We start from the raw sequence: 18,512 nt of genomic DNA, 5'->3' as shown, positions 1-18,512 counted from the left end.
GTTAGGGGATTCAGAATGCAGAACACATTCAAGAGAACACTTTACAAAGCATTTGCCAGAGGACAAATTCTCATTGCAGATACACGGAGGAGCACATTCAGAGTCTGAATCAGTGTTTTCAAGTGAAGTCTTTGGCACGTACCAAAGAAAATCTGGGGCATCAGCATATTTTGAACTAATTCTCACAAAGTCGATGTTAAATCCAAGGGCGCGAGTTTGTATTAGTGAGAAATGATTCCGGATATTAACTGCATCTTAGCATTGTTCACCATATGAATAAATGAGGTAAAAAGAGATGGAAACTTCTGTGCCTCTTTTACTTCACATATTTTAAGTTACACTGAAGTTCACATTCACTGAATAGACAACAATAAATACGTCTTATAATTGCTTATGCAAAACAGTCAATGATGTTACACCAGATCATTGCAAACTAGTGTTCTATATTATCACCCCCACTCATGCATTTCTTGGAGTTATCTCCAGTTGAGCAGGAATGTAGATTTAGTGAGTTACTATCTTAGATGAATTCTTTAGGGTTTTCTCACATGTATTGCAGACCTGTTTCAGACTGAACTCACACTCACGTTACCTGTTTCTATTCTTACACTACATGAGCAAAGCGTTACAAATAAAGTTTTGTCTGCATGAACTCCAATCCATTTCCCCAAAATACAACTTGCCCTTAGTCTTCTATGTTGGCAAATACCCATTAGCTCCTTTATTACATGTATAAAATTGTTCTGCTCAAACAGAGGTGTATTTAAACTCTCAAAGGAACATTATCTTACAAAGTCTGAGCAGTTTTGGTCTTCAGGTTCTGTCTCAAAGAATAAGGAAGCAAAGACAGTAGTCATAAAGCCCTTCTTAAGAGCAAATACAACACTTACAAAGATTTGCCAGACTCTGTGACATAAACCAAGGCATCGATTGGAGTGGACACTGAAGCTGAAGGGGACAGGCAAAGTAAACAAATGGTATCCTAAGTAGTTGGGATCACAAAGTAAGTTTACATAAACCGTATTCTTCTCTATCTGGTGCTTTCCCCCCCCCCTTTCTGCCTATACTGTACTATTCCACACACTCACATGACACAGATGTCTCTGGTGAATGACAGCTGTCACAGTGAAATAACCCTGACAGTAAGAGCTCTTCCTGTTTTCCTGATGCTGTCTGGCAGAGAGGTGGATTCATCATACAGAATAAGCTTCAAATCAGCTTGGGAAGTTATCACAGCCTCAGAAACCCAGTGCTGCAAAGTCTGCAGTGCCCATTCAGAAGTCCTGGGGATGCTGGAAATCCTATGGATTGACAGGGAAACATCAAGGACACAGAGGGCAACTCATGTTCAGGACCCAAAAGTCTGGCCAAGCAGGGTCAGGCAATACCTGTAGATGATTTACTAATTTAATCTCATTACATGACAAATCTCCATCTGGCTAAAACTAGCTCATTCCCTGCAAAGTGCAAGACCTTTTAAAACACATCCTTTGTATTTTCTTCTCTGTAATGTCACAAACCAGAAACATTTTACGGTGACAGTAAAGGATGACACCACAGCAAAGAGCTGCAAGTCACAGAATATGTGGGATGATCATAGAATCATAGAACAGTTTGGGTTGGAAGGGACCTTCAAAGTTCATCTAGTCCACCCCCCCTGCAATGAGCAGAGATATCTGCACATCACCACATGATGATGATGGACAGAGATTCACTCCCTTCAGTGAACAGCTGCTTTTTCAGAAGAAGGAAAATAAATCCACTATCCTTAGTACAAATATCTCCATTGTTGCTCATTTTCTTTCCTATTATTTCCCACAAACCACACACAATTTGCCCTGCACGTAAAAGGATTCTTTCCTGTCTTTCCACCCATAACATAGGTAGGATGACCACCTTTATTTCCCCTGCCTTGGTGCCCAGAGGCTGCATGAGAAGAGAAGCACAAGAGGAAAGCATTTGGATGGGCTGCTGGCAGAGCTTCCCCTCCTTGTGCTGACCAAGAGTTTGTAGGACTGAGCAGAGCTCCGTGACCTGTTAAACATGTTGAGATTTGCAGATAAGAATGATCTGTGGAACTTAGATCAGCAGCACTGCACCTCACAGTGAGGATCTGGAGTGACATATGTACAGTGTTTGCGTGGAGCATGCTCTGCAGCACATCCGATCACACTCGTTTCCTGCTTCTGCTTCAGCACTGGGGAAAATAAACACTCACACCCATGTGGAAGCAACATCTAATTCCTACCCTGGTCAAAACCTGTGGCAAACTCTCCTCTGGGTGCTGTTAGCCTTCAGCTGCCAAAAATACTATTACAAAAATCCAAAGATATCCCAAAGCAATTTCCAAACAAGCAGAATCATTTATTATGTTTCCATATACCTTATATAGTGCATGAGGATAAGAGTGGCTCCGTAATGGTGTTATAAATATCACAAATTAATGGTGGATGCAATGCCAGCACCTTGTCATTATGCAAATTGGAATGTCGGCAGAAATGGTTATTCAACAATCCCTTTCAAAGTAACCAGATGCCTAATGCTGCTCATTACAGCTAAACTAATTAGCACCACATTTAAACCATTTTAATAAGCTTTCTCCTTAACCCCTTGACAAGAGGGGTTTTCTGATGCTACAACCATACGAGCGCTCGGCTGGGCTTGTGCTGAGGGCACTGATAGGCAGAAAAGCAAGAAGTCCACTCAAAATTACAGTATTGAAGTTCCAGACATTTAGGGACAAAGAAGCAGATTGCACTGGAGTAAAGTCTAGTTCAGTTTGCCCAGCCTCAGGTGCAGCCTGTCACTAACACAAAGCATCACTGTGCCCTCCTCCCAACACAGCAGAGCCTGCTCCCTGACCGCTCTCCTGAGACAGTGCTAAATCTAGGCTCTGTACTACCCAGGCCTAACTAATAGTTAAAGCTCAACAAGGACATGAGTTAATTTCCTCCTCCACTCACTCAGCTTTGAAGGAGAGGAAGAAGAGGGAAAGCAACTCAGAAACATTAACAATTAATAGCTCTCTCCACTTCTTTTCTTTCAAGTCCCACAGATGGAAGGGCAATAATTTGGTCCCTATTTGTCCAGCTGCCAGGCAGACCCAGCTCTCCTCCATATGTATTTTCCAGGGCATGTACTAAGTCTTGGGAACTTTAGCATCTCACCCAGCTGAAGGGGTCCTCAGTGCTGCTGGAAGGGGAAGGTCCAGGCTGGTGTTGATCTAGGCTGCTGCTCTGAGGCCTTAACAGGAAAAGGTTTATTATTTTGCTTTCAAAGAAAAACGTGTGGGTTTTCTTCTCCAGTAATGTTCACTTTGAGCTCACTGATGCCTTCCCCAACCTGTAAGCTGTTCTGTGTGCCTGATGCACTGTCCATGCAGAATCACTTACAAATCCGGTGTCTGGATTGCTAAAGACAAGCCTCAAGTAAGCTCAGAGAAAATGAAATCACAACGTTATTGTGCAAAAGACGGGTATGGACCCATCCTGCCTCAAGAACTTCAGAGAGGATGTGCCGAAGGATTGTTTTTATTCAGAAACCCTGCTCATATTGTGATGTCACCTATTGCTCATTTACGTCACCAAGTGCTTTGTATTAGAGCCAGTCCCTTGATTGCGACCTTAAACAGCACTACAATCATATGTGCTATAGTCTTTTCTATAGTCTTTTCCTCCCCACATGCAACTGAGTGCTCAGGTATGAACACCCATGGAGAAGTCTGCTTTCAGTTCCCATTTTACCACCAAAACAGCACTAGTTATAAAAGGATGACTTGGGTGCATCAGCACAGCGAACTGCAGCTCAGAGTTACCACATCCTTTTAGAAACACAGACTATTCATTGAGTAGAAGTATGTTACAGCACAACTGCAAAGGCACTTGAGTTATAAAGGCAAAAGCATACAACAGAAATTATGTGAATGACATATTTATTTATTTCTCCAGAAGCCCTGAGGACAGGAATAGAAAAGTTCCAGTAGAAACATCACGTAGTTTAGCAACTAAGATGCTTGCAAAGCTGAGATCTCAGAGACCTCAAACTTGTAAACTGCTGGAAGTGACACACAAAGAGGTGTGACATTTAAAAACCAGACTGATTTATCTCAAACTTGAAAGGATTTCTATTTAAGAAAAGGAGAAAGTTCTCCAAACGTTCAAATGACGTCTGACCACGTCTAATGAGAATGTTCAAAATGGCAAAATTCAAGACCTGTTGCGTGTATGTACGCTGAGTTACCCTGTAGAGAAATCACTTGATTAAACAAGGCAATAACTAAGATGGGAGGTGAAGCACTGGAAGTTCCTCAAGCACTGGATGAAGGGAAGTTACATGCTAATAAGAGGCAGTGCTACAGAGGATGTGTGTTTAACATGTTCTCCTATGAAAAGCCAATGGTCTTTCTTGCTTCAAGGCAGAAAGAGGAATTAAAAAATATCATATCCAACTGGGTTAATTCTCCACCTTACAATGAAAGTTCTTGCAACAAAACCAGAAAAAAGGAAGAAGAAGGGCTTTAGAAAAGGGCATTGCTAACCTGGACCAAAGTCCATGCACCTGTGTCTGCTTGCTGGGAAACCTTAATTCTGCACAGAACAGTCATTTTAGAAAAACACCTTTTTGCATGTGCTTTTAATAAAGAAAGGGGCAGAGCAAACAGATCACACAACAGGATCAGGTTTAACTGGTAGATCAGACATTCAGGTCCAGATAGGAGGTTTCAGCTGCTAGTTTTAGAACTGATGTGACTGAGTGGCATCATAACTGAGTATTAATAACTAAGCACACCTTTTTCTCATGTATTTCTACCACTTCCTTTTCTGATCTTGGTCTTTGGCCTTTATTTTTATTGCATGTTTTTAATTCCACTAAAGGCCAAAATGGTAACTCCATGGGGTAAAGCACACCTACTGTTTGCTGGAAATTTTCTAGTGCTGACATCTGATGTTCACAGCAAATAAGGGTTAAGTGCCACTGGACAATACAAATTCCCCAGTCTTTCTACAGGGAGAAAACATGTCTTATAAATGAACACCTTCAGTCTGGGCAGGCTCAAGAATCTCTGAAACAGTGGCATAGCAACCTTTGTGGCTCTTTTAAATGTTAATCTCCAAGATCAAAGAGCTTCATTTGGACTGTTCTGGGGTCCCAGAATCCAGTGATCTATTTTACATTCAAATGTGCAGGATGTGGTTGTTGATGAGTTTGTCTTGTTGGGGTCTTTTCATGCGTGTGTCTTTAATAACAAAATCAGTTTAGCAGTTGATTCAACTGATCTGCTGATGAACTTGGTTTGTCCCCGTCTTCAGTTTCACCTGAAGCCTTTATTGTCAAGTTAGCTAATGCTGATAGTAAGAGTGGCTTTGCTTCCAGTGCAGTGGACATCTTTTGCTGAAATCAAACTTTGCTCCATTCATTATTTGAAGGCATCAGTTGATTTGGATATTTTTCTGTGTGTGTACACAAGAGGTCTTCAGAGGTAGTCAGGAGCTCCTGTGCTGTGTAATGTAGTGCACTTTCTAGATTATTAGGCTGAGCAAATCGTAGAATCATAGCGTATATGGGTTGGAAGAGACCTTAAAGCTTATTCAGTCCCAACCCTGTGCCATGGTTGGGAGCACCTAGAGCCGGTTGCTCCAAGCCCCGTCCAGCCTGGCCTTGAACACTGCCAGGGATGGGGCAGCCACAGCTTCTCTGGGCAAACTGTGCCAGCGCCTCAGCACCCTCACAGGGAAGAATTTTTCCTAGTACCTAACCTAAATGTCCACTTTGTCAGTTTAAAGCCATTCCCTCTTGGTCTGTCACTACATGCCCTTGTAAAAAATCTGCCTCCAGCTTTCTTGTAGGTCCCTTTAGGTACCAAAAGGCTGCTTTGGTAGATGCCTTTCTCTGGTGGAAATCTTGACTGTTTCTAAGGCATCTTTTTTTCTAAGGCATGCAACTGGAGGCAAATTACAACACACATGTTCGTAAAGGAAGTATAAATTACATGAGCCCCTTAGGAAGGAAAAAACTCCAAACATTTCATCCAGAGTATGTACAAGTCATAAAACATGCTCTATTTCATGTATATTTCAAATAATTGAAATAATTGTGGAATGCATTCCATTCTATACTTCCACATCTTTGTCAAAATTCATGTTATTATCAAATAAGTTAAAGTTGAAAGCAAAAGAGATTATCCCAGTAAAACCACACCAAGCACAGTGTTTCAGTACAAATATGAAGATCTATGCTAAAGGTTTTGTGCACTTGCACTTTTGTAATCACCTGAAGGGTAAAGAAGATTAACAACTTAATTCAGTGCATAGTTAAACTGGTTGGCAAACTTCTCGTGCTTCCTTTGGTCCACTCGGTTCATCGCTTTCACCACCCGTTTCATGGCACCTCTGAAAGAGAAACACAAAACAATAAACCCAGTTATGTTGATTCTACACAGTATCAGAGAACGTTTATGAATGGGGGGGAATGAACTATGATTAATCACTCCCAGGCTTCTGAATACTGCGCTGATGAGGCTGAACAAATTTGTCTTGTTAACTAAATTAGCTGCAGCAATACAAATAGTTTAATTCAAGCAATGTTTTTATTAACAGGAGTAAACAAATGAAAGTCCTTCAGCCTAATGGCTGTGCATTCCACCCTCTGAGCACTATTTCTGATAGTCACACACAGCAAGTTTGATTTTTCAAAAGCACCTAACTTGCTCTCGGGGTGTGTTTGGGGGGGAAGATAACTAAAGGTATCTAACAGGATCTAAAAAACCTAAAACCCAGAAACCCTTATGAAATCCGACCTGCAGAATCTAGAATGCTTGCTGGTCAATTCATGTAACTATAACCTATTTAGCAACCTTCCTTTCAGAGGTTACTGAAACCCCATTTCATCAGCTGTGTGCAGAGTAAAATGCGTTTGCTCACACCAGCAGCATCCCCACTCCTAAGCAGCAAGTTTTTAGTCCACAAATACAACACTAGTTTAGGAAGACACCAGAGATTGTCATGTATCTCTCTGCAGAGAGATGGATAACTGCTGCAGAACAGCCAAGTGTTTAGAGTTTAGCATTGTAAGGACAGTATGTCCATTCCAGTGGAATGGGATCTCTGCTGTGTCATGATGGGCAAAAGCATTTTAGCCCTTCACAGTGACTGCTGTGCTTGAAGACAACTCTGTTGTGTTCTTCGGATTCAAAAACGAAATAAAGAAATCAACTTTGGAGCTCTTAAGCTTTCTGATGCTCTTAAATCTGATGAGTGTTGCTGCTCTTTATTTGCTGCCATTGCTGCCTCCCAGTAAAGATGGTGCCAAGAGATTATCTTCTTTTGCAAGTGACTGTTATGCTTTTGAACTGGGAGACTGGAGACATGGACAGTTTTTCCTTACACAAACTTTGAGTGAAGATCGCACAAGCTGAGGTGTTGAGGGTGAGGACAATGATGCCTAGACAGCATGTGTAGGAGCAGGAGATTCTCATAACAGGCACAGAGAGAGTAAGTCTATATATCCTTTAACTAGCAAGGCAGAGGACCGTGTTCATAATTCATAATCACGAGGGGTAAGATAGCAGAAGTCAAAAGAATGCTCTGTTCTGTTTCTGGCCCCACAGAAACTTACAGTAGCTGTTGTGCACATCTGAGTTTATCTTATCTAGGGAATTTTGTCCTTCACTGATTCTAGAGTTCCCATATTTACAGGTTACTCTGAGTGTCTCTAGCACAAAAGCTCAGAAATCTGAGGCTGCTATTTGCAGGTGTGCTGAGATGTCACCCTGCCTCTGTTTATGAAGAAGGAAACTCTCCTGACACAACTCTGTAAAGACCTGGGTGCCCTGCCAACACGGGAGGTATACCACCTAATAAGGACTTGGTTTGAGGAACTATGTCTCGTTTAAGAACATGGGCACTGACTGATGTCTCCTTTGATTTCTACACCAAAATGCAGTTGGCAGGTTCCATCACACATGGATGGTTTCAAGCCTAGTGATGTTAGGCTCTATCACTTCTGAGGATGCTGAAGGCTGTGCAGAAGACAAGACATTCACCTACTAGTGTGCACCAAGCTCTTTCAGGATCAGGCCCTACAACCGCAGAAGCGGAGCTGGAAGGGTCTATCTCTGAGAAGCAAGCTGATGTCTGTTTTAGCTCTCCATAACAACTTCATTTCAAAAGCCATTTTGAAACATCTCAAAACAGGGGATACTTCTACATGGTGGGATTAAAGATCTTCTCAGCAGCGACTGTAATGAAAACCAATATTCTGAAAAAATGCCTTGGGAGAGGTATGCTTTTAACAAAATTCTGCCAATAAAGTTACCAGAGTAAGGAAGATGTGGTCATGGGTTTGCACTTCAAATATTGCTAATTGGTAGGAGAAAAGTGAGCCTTTAGCAGTGCAGAGTGGCCTTGACACTTTCACGTCATGTAGGTTTTACATTACCACCACTGGATTGTGCGATACTGTAAATGAAATGAGATCCCACTTTGATGATCTGTGTGCAATTTCACTTAACTTTATTGGCAGACTAGAGCTTGGGTTTATCACCTATACATTTCAAGTAATTTGGGGTTGTTAGAAGGAGCCAAGGTTATCATCTTATTTAGTGCTGCAAAGCATGAAACCTATTAAAACATGACAGGTTTGATACCCTATGCCTGGCACTAACACACACTCAAAATCATTAGCACAAACCACAATAAACCAAAACCAGCTTTTAAAATTTGTTTTGTGAAAGCTGATATGAAATTCTGATCATTAGAACTGTGTGTCCCTGACTTCTAAGATAGGTGAGATAAGAATTCCACAGAAAACGTGTTATTTCTGTGACTAAGAGCAATGTGGATTTGGCTTGGTTATTATAACCATTACAGCAGAAAAGGGAAAATAGAGTTTAAACAAATATTGTGCCTTGGATGCTGTTCAACTAATCCAGTATGTTTAGGGAATAAGCTACCATTAATGATCTTATAATAATAATTTTGCTTTTTTCATTTGAGAACTTTAAACTTTTCACTTTCCTTTGACTACTTGAATTTTACATGTGAAACTCTTTCAATAGCTACATCTGCTTTCCATTTGAGGAAGACCAGAGCATGCTTAAGCAAATTTATGTTGCAGCCACATCTAACCAAGATTAGACATCAGAAATAGCATTACAGAGTGGACACGTGGAGATAGTATACATTCTAAAACCATAGGCTCCCATTTCTCTTTGAGCTAGAGTGTCTGCTTTAAAGTTAACATATGTCTATGTAAGACAAGGACGTGCCTTTGTTCTACATGTCTGAATGCTAATGCCATCCAAACAGGTTCTTCTCAGTCTAAATGTAGGCCAAGAGATACTGTTTTCACATGTGCAGGAAGGAGAGAGATACATACTGAAACAGCACCATGGTGGGAAGAATACTGTGTCCACATGTCTCTGGTACACCGAATAATCATCTCCAGACTCCTACACTGAGAAGAAATCTGCAGTAGGTCCCAGGCCTTGATATTTACAGAGGGCAGCAGGGGTTAAGTGAACAAGGACCATAACACAAGGATCCAAATATTCATGGCAGGGGGATTGGAACTAGATGATCTAAAGGTCCTTTCCAACCCTAACTATATACTATGATTCTTAACCAGCTAAATGCATTCTTGGTATAGGAGAAGAAAACTGTAATGACAATGTGTCCCTGAACAATACAGAGGAAGGGATCACTGTGTGGTGGGAAGGCACGGCATCAGGCCCAGCTAGCAATTTAGTATGTCCAGGAGTGAGAGAAAACACACAGTCAAAACTTTGGGAAGGTCTCTGAGCATAAACTAGAGGTGTGAGGGCAACTGTCAACATGCCAAAATCCAAGGGGTTCTGATAGATCCTTTTATTAACTGAAGTTCTGCTCAGGACAGTTTATCTTAGGCTTTCAAAAGAGAAAAACTTCATTTTCATTCCATTTACACTACTACAGTGCTTCTGATGCTGTAAATTGTGTCACTTTGAACACATCATCTTCTTTCCAGATCCAGTACTACTTGCACACGTAAAGTAGCATCCATCCGATTAATAAATGATCATCCAGAGAAGCTAGTACAGCAATTAAAGATAAAAATTTGTGAAGGATGGAAAAAAAAAATCATAGGAATACAAATCAGGGGAATTCTGTAAATTAACTGAACATTGTCAAACAAATAACCTTGGTCATGAGTACTGGCTGCTCTTGACCCTCCAGAGATACAGAGGGCATTCCTGCTCTGCAGTTAGTGAAGAAAGTTGTTTAGTAAGTGCATGTTAATGTAGAAACAGAAAGTACCAGTGAAACATAAGGAAATAGCAATTTATCAGGCTTTAGAGAACTAAGTGTCTTACTTATTGAAGACTTTCTTCTCAAGCCGGGAACGAGAAGTGTTAGCCTGCTGCTTCAGGTCTGTCAGATTTGGGTATTTTTTCTTCTTCCCTTTCTTTTTCCCTTCTTTTCCATTAATTTTAGAGGAACCAAGATCCACTCCTGTGGCTGCTTCAATTTCTCTCATGAATTCTGGATCTCGCCACTCTGTTTAAAGGGAAAAGCACACACTTTGAAACTCCAAACCCAGGCAGAATGCAGATTCTTCTAAGGTAAAGGCTTTGTCGCTGCTAGGAGAGGACAGTCACTGTGCTGTAAGTTGCATACACAAAGAAAGACTGGATAAAGCAGTTAGCCAAAATGACAGATGTTGATGAAGAAGCCCTGTGAGTCTGGGATTAGTATCTATTAATAGCTGCTACAGATAAAACCGTTCTGTAGGAAGACTTAAGTTTTTGCAGTACCACAGCAGCAAAATTCCAAGGAAACTATTCCATGCAGGAAAGGTGACACAAACACAGTGATTATTATTTAGAAATGGAACAAAAGGCCAACAGTGTAGCTGAGCACCTTATCTCCAGAGATAAATTCTGAGTAAGCTTTAAAATAAACCTAAGCTAAATAGAATATGTCAACTTTTGAGCAGAGTAGGGTGATGACATTGGAACTCTTCTGCATCAATCATATTTGCTTCTAAACATGAGCTGGTAGCTGACACCTAAATAGCGCTTGTGAGTATGACAACATGACCCTGTTGCCATGAGCCAAATTTTGTATCTGAAAAAGATGTCTAAATCAAGTTTATTCTCTTCACAATAATAAGAGTTAAATTTATCTCATTGAAAACCTGTTTTATGGTTTTATCAAAACTTTAATGCTTCAGAATCCAACCGTACCCTGTAAATGGATTCTGATCAGAGATGCCACCACAGGAAAAACTGTAAGCTCTTTAAGGAAACTGTGGTCTTTCACCTGTAGTAGAGCCTTGCATATCAGAATGAGGTAACACAGTAGAAAGTAAAAAAGTGGCCAGAGGATGGATATCTTCAAGGGCAAAGTTAGGAAAATGGCATTGCATTAAAGACTTCAAGCATAGGGATTGGGAACAAAATGTAGCAAGCACCACTTCAAAGAATAACATGGTCCCAACTCAGCATAACTGCCAGAATTCTGCAATTTAACAACCGATAGCTACCATTCGTTATATAGGTTCTTGTATGTCTATCAGCCTTTTTTGCCTGCAGACATTCTAACACTAATGTCTACTACCCTTATTTAACATCTATGTAGGTATAGAAAAATAAACAGTCCTAAACAACTCTACAATTTCACTTACACACCAAGTGACTGTGTATAAGTCACTGAGTGTGATAAGTATTGCTAACAACATTTCAGGAAGGTCAGAGGCTATGTCCTCACTTAAGAACACAATGTTTAGGAATACCAGAGCAATTTTCCAAGGAAAGGTTAGGTCTAACGTGCTATGATATGTGAAAGCAAGGACCGATTAAAATCCAACACACCAAAAGCAAGAGGAAAATGAAGCTGTGCAAGGAACTGAGCAGGAGTATAGAGGGAGAAAATAGAACACATATAATTGATGGATCATAAGACCTCACAGACTTCTTTTTTTGAAGGAATACAGAACAGCACAATTCAGATACAGGAACGATTAATCCAAGATTAAGGAAAAGTGTCTAAACAGTTTATCTCCCAGTAATAAGAAGGCGTCACAGTTTAGGAACCCCCTGAATGGAGCAATTGTTTAAACACAACGAAAAAATGCCGGCATCCAGTAGAGATGAAATGAGCATTTGAGTAAAATGAAGGAGCAATTTAAAAGCCTTTGAGAAAAATCAATAGAATGCCAGGAAGAGCAGCCTTTTTGAGCATCGATGGGCCCCTAAAGCTCTTCATACATTGTTACTGAGTTTAACAGCAGGGAAAAGAAAATTACACAGTTTGCAAGGGCAGGCGGGAATCAATACCGTAGTTAGTAAAGAGATGCTATTTCACATCTGACTGGCCAGCGGCCTGCCTTCACCAGCCTGTCCTGATACCTGTTTGTTAACAAGTCACTAAGGGCTGAAAAACCAGACACTCTTCAGGGTTGACACAAAAAATAGGCACTTAATTTGCTCCTGTGTGCGAACTATTGGAAAAGGATGAACGCTGCAGATTAGCAGGTCAGCGTAATCCCACCTGATTCATTGTTTCAGGACTGAAGAGCCCAAAACACCATTCTGTGGACATTAGTTAGAGTTTAAAATCTTATACTAAGTTAAAAAATGCTCTTTAATATCAATGGCAGTGTTGTCAAAACATGGGTATTATCACACAAACTGTATTATTTTACAGAATTATTTTCCACTTCAATTACTCAAGGATGAAAATAAACCTACTATCCAATAGGAAAACTTGTAGGAACAATTTTGGTGCAATTTAACCTCACCTCATCTTTTAATGCCGTCTCAGAATTTTTCAAACTGTTGTCATTGGCAAATGATGTTGTCAATGGTAAGACCAAAGCACTTACAGTACAGAGTGGATTCCCACTTGTATATTTCCCATAGCAGCACTGTTCAGACTTGCTTCAACTCCTTTGCAAATAGAATCCAAACCAAACACATCCCAATGGAAACCAACCAACAGCCCCCCTACTCCAAACCACAAGCCCAAACCAACAAAAGGCCATTTTCAAAGGTTGAAGAAAATACTATAAAATAAATATAAAAGTAGTGAGAAACAAAGCAGGGAAAGTGGATAAAAATATTTAGTGACATCTGGTATATGTGCGTGCATATATATAAATGTGTGTATATGTATATATATATGTATATCTATATATGGTTTTATAAACCTGCAAGGTTTTGTCCAATAAACTAAGCACTACAGCTTGTCCAGTATCTCCCCAGACAGATGAGCTGGACCTTTGTATGACATCTCAGCTTAACAACGGCACACAATAATGCAACGCAGCAATGTCAACACTGGTTTGGGACTAACATACACATCTGTGTGGGCCAGAGGTGAGAATCCTCTAACAACACCAAGCTGACACTGTAATAAAAATAAATATTATGTCTAGCCTCAAGCAATGGCAATTTCACAGAAAAAAAATAAATCAATATTTTTCAGTGCAAGTGATTTTTAGACCAAGAGTATTAGTTTCTAGTTTGAAACTAGTCCCTCAAGAACACCTACTAGCTTAATTTGCTAGTTTAAACATAGTTTAGGTTTGTCTGGATTGAGAGCAGTTCTGAGAAGGACTTAAGGGTGTTGGCTAATGAGAAGCTCAACGTGAGCCAGCAGTAGGCACTTGCTGCCCAGAAAGCCAACCATGTCAGGGGCTACATCACCAGCAGCATGACCAGCCCATAGAGGAAGGTGATTCTCTCCCCCGACTGCTCTCTTGACAGAGGGACATGGACCTGTTGGAGTGAGTTCAGAGGAGGCCACGAAGATGCTCAGAGGGCTGGAGCACCTCTGCTCTGGAGACAGGCTGAGCTGGACTGGTTCAGCCTGGAGAAGACTTGGGGGAGACCTTAGATCAGCTTCCAGTACCTAAAGTGGGCTACAAGAAAGCTGGGATGGGGCATTTTACAAGGGCATGTAGGGATAGGACAAGGGAGGATGGCTTTAAACTGGCAAAGGGGACATTTAGATTAGATATAAGGAAGTTCTTTAGTGCAAGGGTGGTGAGGCACTGGCACAGGTTGCCCAGAGAAGTTGTGCCCTATCCCTAGCAGTGTTCAAGGCCAGGCTGAATGGGGCTTGGAGCAACCTGCTCTAGTGGAAGGTGTCCCTGCCCATGGCAGGGGGTTGGAACTGGATGAGCTTTAAGGTCCCTTCAACCCAAACCAGTCTGTGATTCTATGATAACAACTAAGTTGGGAACTCTCCTATTTGCACAACACCCAAACCACTGCCCTGGTTTCACAATTCAGCTGTGCCCATGCTGTTGCCTGGATGCCAGTTTAGAGCACTTCACTCCACATGGGCAAGAATGGAAACTGCCTGTAAACACAGCACTTCGACACATGCAAATACGAGGAGGGGTTCAGTACCCCCTGCTTTTGGGGGGTGTTGGTAACTGCCAAGCACACTAACTCAAAGACAGCCAGATCAGTATTAAAGGAAACAGGGTGGATGAGTTGCGTATTTAAAAGCACATTGATTTGACATAGACCCTTATGAATAACAGACCAACAACTGTTCATTATGCTCTGAAGGGATTTCGTGGAAGGTTTAGTAAACCTCATTAATAACATATATGACTGTGAAAGTGATGAAATACTGAGAGCTTAAGGGAGAACTAACTCTTTAAAGGGAGCATACTACAAGTTATCAAAATGATAAAGCCTATAGGTAAGTTTAATTAGAATGCAGAACACTCACCTAGAAAAAATAACTTAAACCGGAGAAAGCTAAGGTCTTCTGGAGGAAGACAGATTAAATAAAAGCTTTGAAAACAAATCTGTCCCCTCCAATTATACACTATGTCTTTGCTGGATAGATCCCTCTCTCCCATCTTCCTTTGCAGTCCATCAACTTCCAGCAGTTCCCTGGTTGCAATCCCCCTGGCGCTCTATGAAAATCTACCTTCTGTCCATTACTAATGAGGTTTAGTTGGACTATTGCAAAAAAGTCTCTTATTCTCCTTGGAAGTCTTCCTGCCTGCGTATTCATTGCTTGCTGACTTTTTCATTGCCTGTATTCCTTACCTAGCAGTCTAGAGCTTTATCCTGGCTAAAAATGCCCAAATAATCTTGGGGAAGGATGAGCTTTCCCTCCTCACCTGAAAACAGCATAGAGGACACAAGGAGAAGTTCGTTAGTTTTGCTGTCTATCCGCATTGTTTGAAAATGAAATCCAGAGTATTGCACAGTAACACGTAAGCAATTAAATAGCAGAGGTCTGCTTGCTCTTCTCCCCAAGCCCATCACAAATATCATGCCTATTAGAACATCCAGACTAGTTATAATGCCAATAAAGCCCAAGGTGAGGGCTTCCCTTGTTCCAAGTATTTTCCAGTGGTGCTGCACAGATGCATAACATAGCAAGGCTAAGAATTCTTCTAAAACACAAGTAGTAAGTGAGTAGATATAGGAAATAGAGAATATATGAATAGATACAGGAAAAACAAGTTCCCACAGTGTGACAAAAAAACAACTCTGCCAATATCTGTGGTAACACAGTGATCCTGATTATATCAGCATTACATTACATAAATCACAGCTTTTAGGGACCAGCAAGATAAGACAAGTTCTTTTCAGAAGCATGGGAACAAGTCAAGCATTTATCACGAAATAGGTTTAATTGTCCTTAATAAACATGTTCCTTAAGATAAAGGCTATAACTCATCTGTCTGAGAAGCGTTAGGAACATTGTAACTACTGGAAATAAAGAACAAATGCAATGTTAACCTTATTCAGTGTACACATGCATCCATATTTATCACATAAGTAAGAATCACTGCAAATGATCCGCAAATTAGAATCAACCGAGAGAATATGGTTAGGAGCAAACCAGAAATATGATCCAGTTCTATGGATCTCAGCCTCTGCCTTTACCCACAAAAGTGTCAGCTCTTCATACAGCCTGTCACATTTGATGTCTAAAAAATGTCCTATACAGAGACTGTTGTCCAATGCGTATCTACGCTGTATCTATTCATAGATACAATATATAAACACAGTAAATGAAATACATAGATACTATGTAGTTACAATCTACACAATAATTGTATAGATTATGAATAAATTGTAGATATTGTGACTATTGTATATAATATATACACAAACATATAGACAATAAGGATATGAAGCTTCCATTTACAGCTTATCTCCTACCTCTGGCTTAGTATTTTTTGGTTTGTTTTTTTTTTTTTTTTAAGATGTTATGCAGACACAAACCTGGCTGAGCTGCTTGCTTCTCAAACCGCATCTTTTCTTCTCTGGCTCTGTCCTCAGCATTTATGGGAATCCCAGATTCATCCCGAGGAATTATCTTTCCATGGAAAGGACACTTCAGAAAGAAAGGGAGAAAAAAAAAATATCAGCTCCCGAATGGAAAGAATATGCTTACATGTTATACAACATATTTTAAAGTCAGACTCTGGAATCAAGCAACAAAACCCTCTACTTGATTCTCATTCCCCCTTAGAAAGCATGAAGATCCCATACACACCATGTGTTTAATATATTCATGATCTCAAAGAAATAAGCTCTTTGTGATATGAATATCCAATTTCAAGCAGTCAGGCAGCACATCCTGTCAAGTCACAAGGGCACCAATGCTGTGTCATATACTGTTGCTTATGCAATATCCCCATCGTGTAACAATCCCATTTAAAGTATTTTAGTGCATTCAGATCCTTCAATCTCAGATAACAGAGGAAGAACAGGGATATTAGAACAAAGTACTTAAGCAAAGTATTTCTGCTCATAGGGCTCATAATTTAAGGTTGCATAAGGATTTAGCTTTCATAAAACCTAATTTGCCCCTCAAACACCCAAGTTTCTAAATACAGTTAATACCAAATGCGCCTTTAAATAAGAACTTTTCAGCAACTGTCTCTGCTTTACTGACAGGTAAATGTACTCATATGTAATATGTAAAAATAAAGTATAAATAAAAATGCCCAAAATATTTGAAAGTTCCTTAAATGTTCACAGCTTCCTTACCAAAAGGATTCTTCCCATACGAAACACATATAAATAGTAAATTTAGAATCATAGAATGGTTTGGGTTGGAAAGGACCTTATGATCATCTAGCTCCAATCCCCTGGCCATAGGCAGGGAAATTTCTCCAGATACAATTTTCTTCTACTGCCTCAAGCTATATTTGCAATGTGAAATCAACATTCATGGACACGTTTTAATGAGATCTTCTCCATATAGCACATATCCTGGAAGTTAGGTAACTTAGTGCCCACCTTAATCCGATCTTGTCTTTCACACAGCCTTCCATCAGGCATCCGTGCTCGACATTTATGTTTCACTGGTTCAAACTTGCCAGCAAATGTGATATATCTAGTTTTTAACATTTCACTTATTTCTTTATTTTCCACCTCTTCCTCTACTTCACTGGGTGCCCAAAATCGATGCTCAGAAGCAAATCTGGGGAAACAACGAATGACAATTATTCACAAAGTTGTAAGAAAGCACATAAAGATGCTGGTATCATCCTGCGGTGAACTTACATGTAAAAGGAAAGGAAGCTTTACCAGTCAGTTGGATAAACCCAGGAATCTAACATTCTTTCTTATGACTCCTATATTATGAAGATGTTTTTCAAATATCACAAAAGCCTGTCTAGTATTGATTTCTTGTCTAACCTACCAACCTATTACGAGGCTTAGCTGTGGCTCATGATCTGACATTCAGCGTCAGTTATCTGATATCCAGTTCCAGTGAATAACTTTGTAATTCTGTAATTAAGATTCTTCATAACAAAATACTTCTGTGATCAAACACAGAAGACAGATTAGGGAGGAAACAGTTTGATCTTAACTTCTCCTGGTAACTGTATTCCTGTAGCAGCAGAGAAGCAGGAGCTGAAATCAGTGTTGCAATATACTGAGACCAAGGACGAGAGCAAACAAGCAGCTGAACCTTATAAACATTCATTATTCTGGGTTTTCTTATACAGTGTCCATAAGTCTGAGAAACTTACAGGTGTTCCTCTAGGAAATTAAACTAATCCATTGGAAATCTATTTTAAAATTAGATTTCTTTATTTACAAAGGTAAATTACATAGGCAAATGGACGATTAGTACCATGACAGTGGATGTGGGAGTGGGAGAGAAGGGGAGCAAGAACCCTTGAGTGATGGAGGATTTTCAAATTTTCTTAATAGTAGTCATATAATTTCATTTTAGCCACCCTAGGATGCCAATAATGAAAACAGGCAACCCCAGAGAGTGATTACCTGACATTTTAGATGCCAGTCTTAGGATGCAATTCACTGTCCCTCTGATGTTTCTTTCTGCTAATCATGAAAACAAATTAGGGTGACCAGCTTAAGTTTAGATATCTAACTTTGAGACATCTGAAGTTAAACAACAACAATCCCATCCCAAATTTAAGGAAAAATAAGGTCAAGAGTTAAAAATACAGCTAAACTAAGAGAAAAAAATAAAATTCCAGCCTGCATGTGGATATCCCGAGATGACACGTCTTGA

General features: G+C 40.2%; 1 protein-coding gene and 1 long non-coding RNA gene across 2 annotated transcripts in view; both read right to left on the bottom strand.

Annotated features, from left to right (window-relative positions):
* Positions 1-4,853: 4,853 nt before the first annotated feature.
* Positions 4,854-18,512, bottom strand: part of LOC133276290 (uncharacterized) — a 380,765-nt gene continuing 367,106 nt past the window's right edge. The window contains exon 2 of the long non-coding RNA XR_009745814.1: positions 4,854-5,621. This is a non-coding gene — a long non-coding RNA (uncharacterized LOC133276290). The remainder of the gene's footprint in view (positions 5,622-18,512) is intronic.
* UVSSA (UV stimulated scaffold protein A) overlaps positions 6,039-18,512 on the bottom strand; it is a 53,304-nt gene continuing 40,830 nt past the window's right edge. The window contains exons 10-13 of the mRNA XM_061466745.1: positions 17,264-17,447; positions 16,241-16,352; positions 10,349-10,532; positions 6,039-6,389 (exon numbers count right to left, since the gene is read on the bottom strand). Of these exons, the coding sequence (XP_061322729.1) occupies positions 6,296-6,389; positions 10,349-10,532; positions 16,241-16,352; positions 17,264-17,447 (574 nt within the window). The 3' untranslated portion in view covers positions 6,039-6,295. The remainder of the gene's footprint in view (positions 6,390-10,348; positions 10,533-16,240; positions 16,353-17,263; positions 17,448-18,512) is intronic.

This window comes from Pezoporus flaviventris, unplaced genomic scaffold (assembly GCF_033815535.1).
Source record: "Pezoporus flaviventris isolate CSIRO_AGI_PZ_B2104156 unplaced genomic scaffold, CSIRO_AGI_Pfla_v1 ptg000002l, whole genome shotgun sequence".
Classification (NCBI taxonomy): domain Eukaryota; kingdom Metazoa; phylum Chordata; class Aves; order Psittaciformes; family Psittacidae; genus Pezoporus; species Pezoporus flaviventris.
This window is presented reverse-complemented; position numbering and strand designations above follow the sequence as displayed.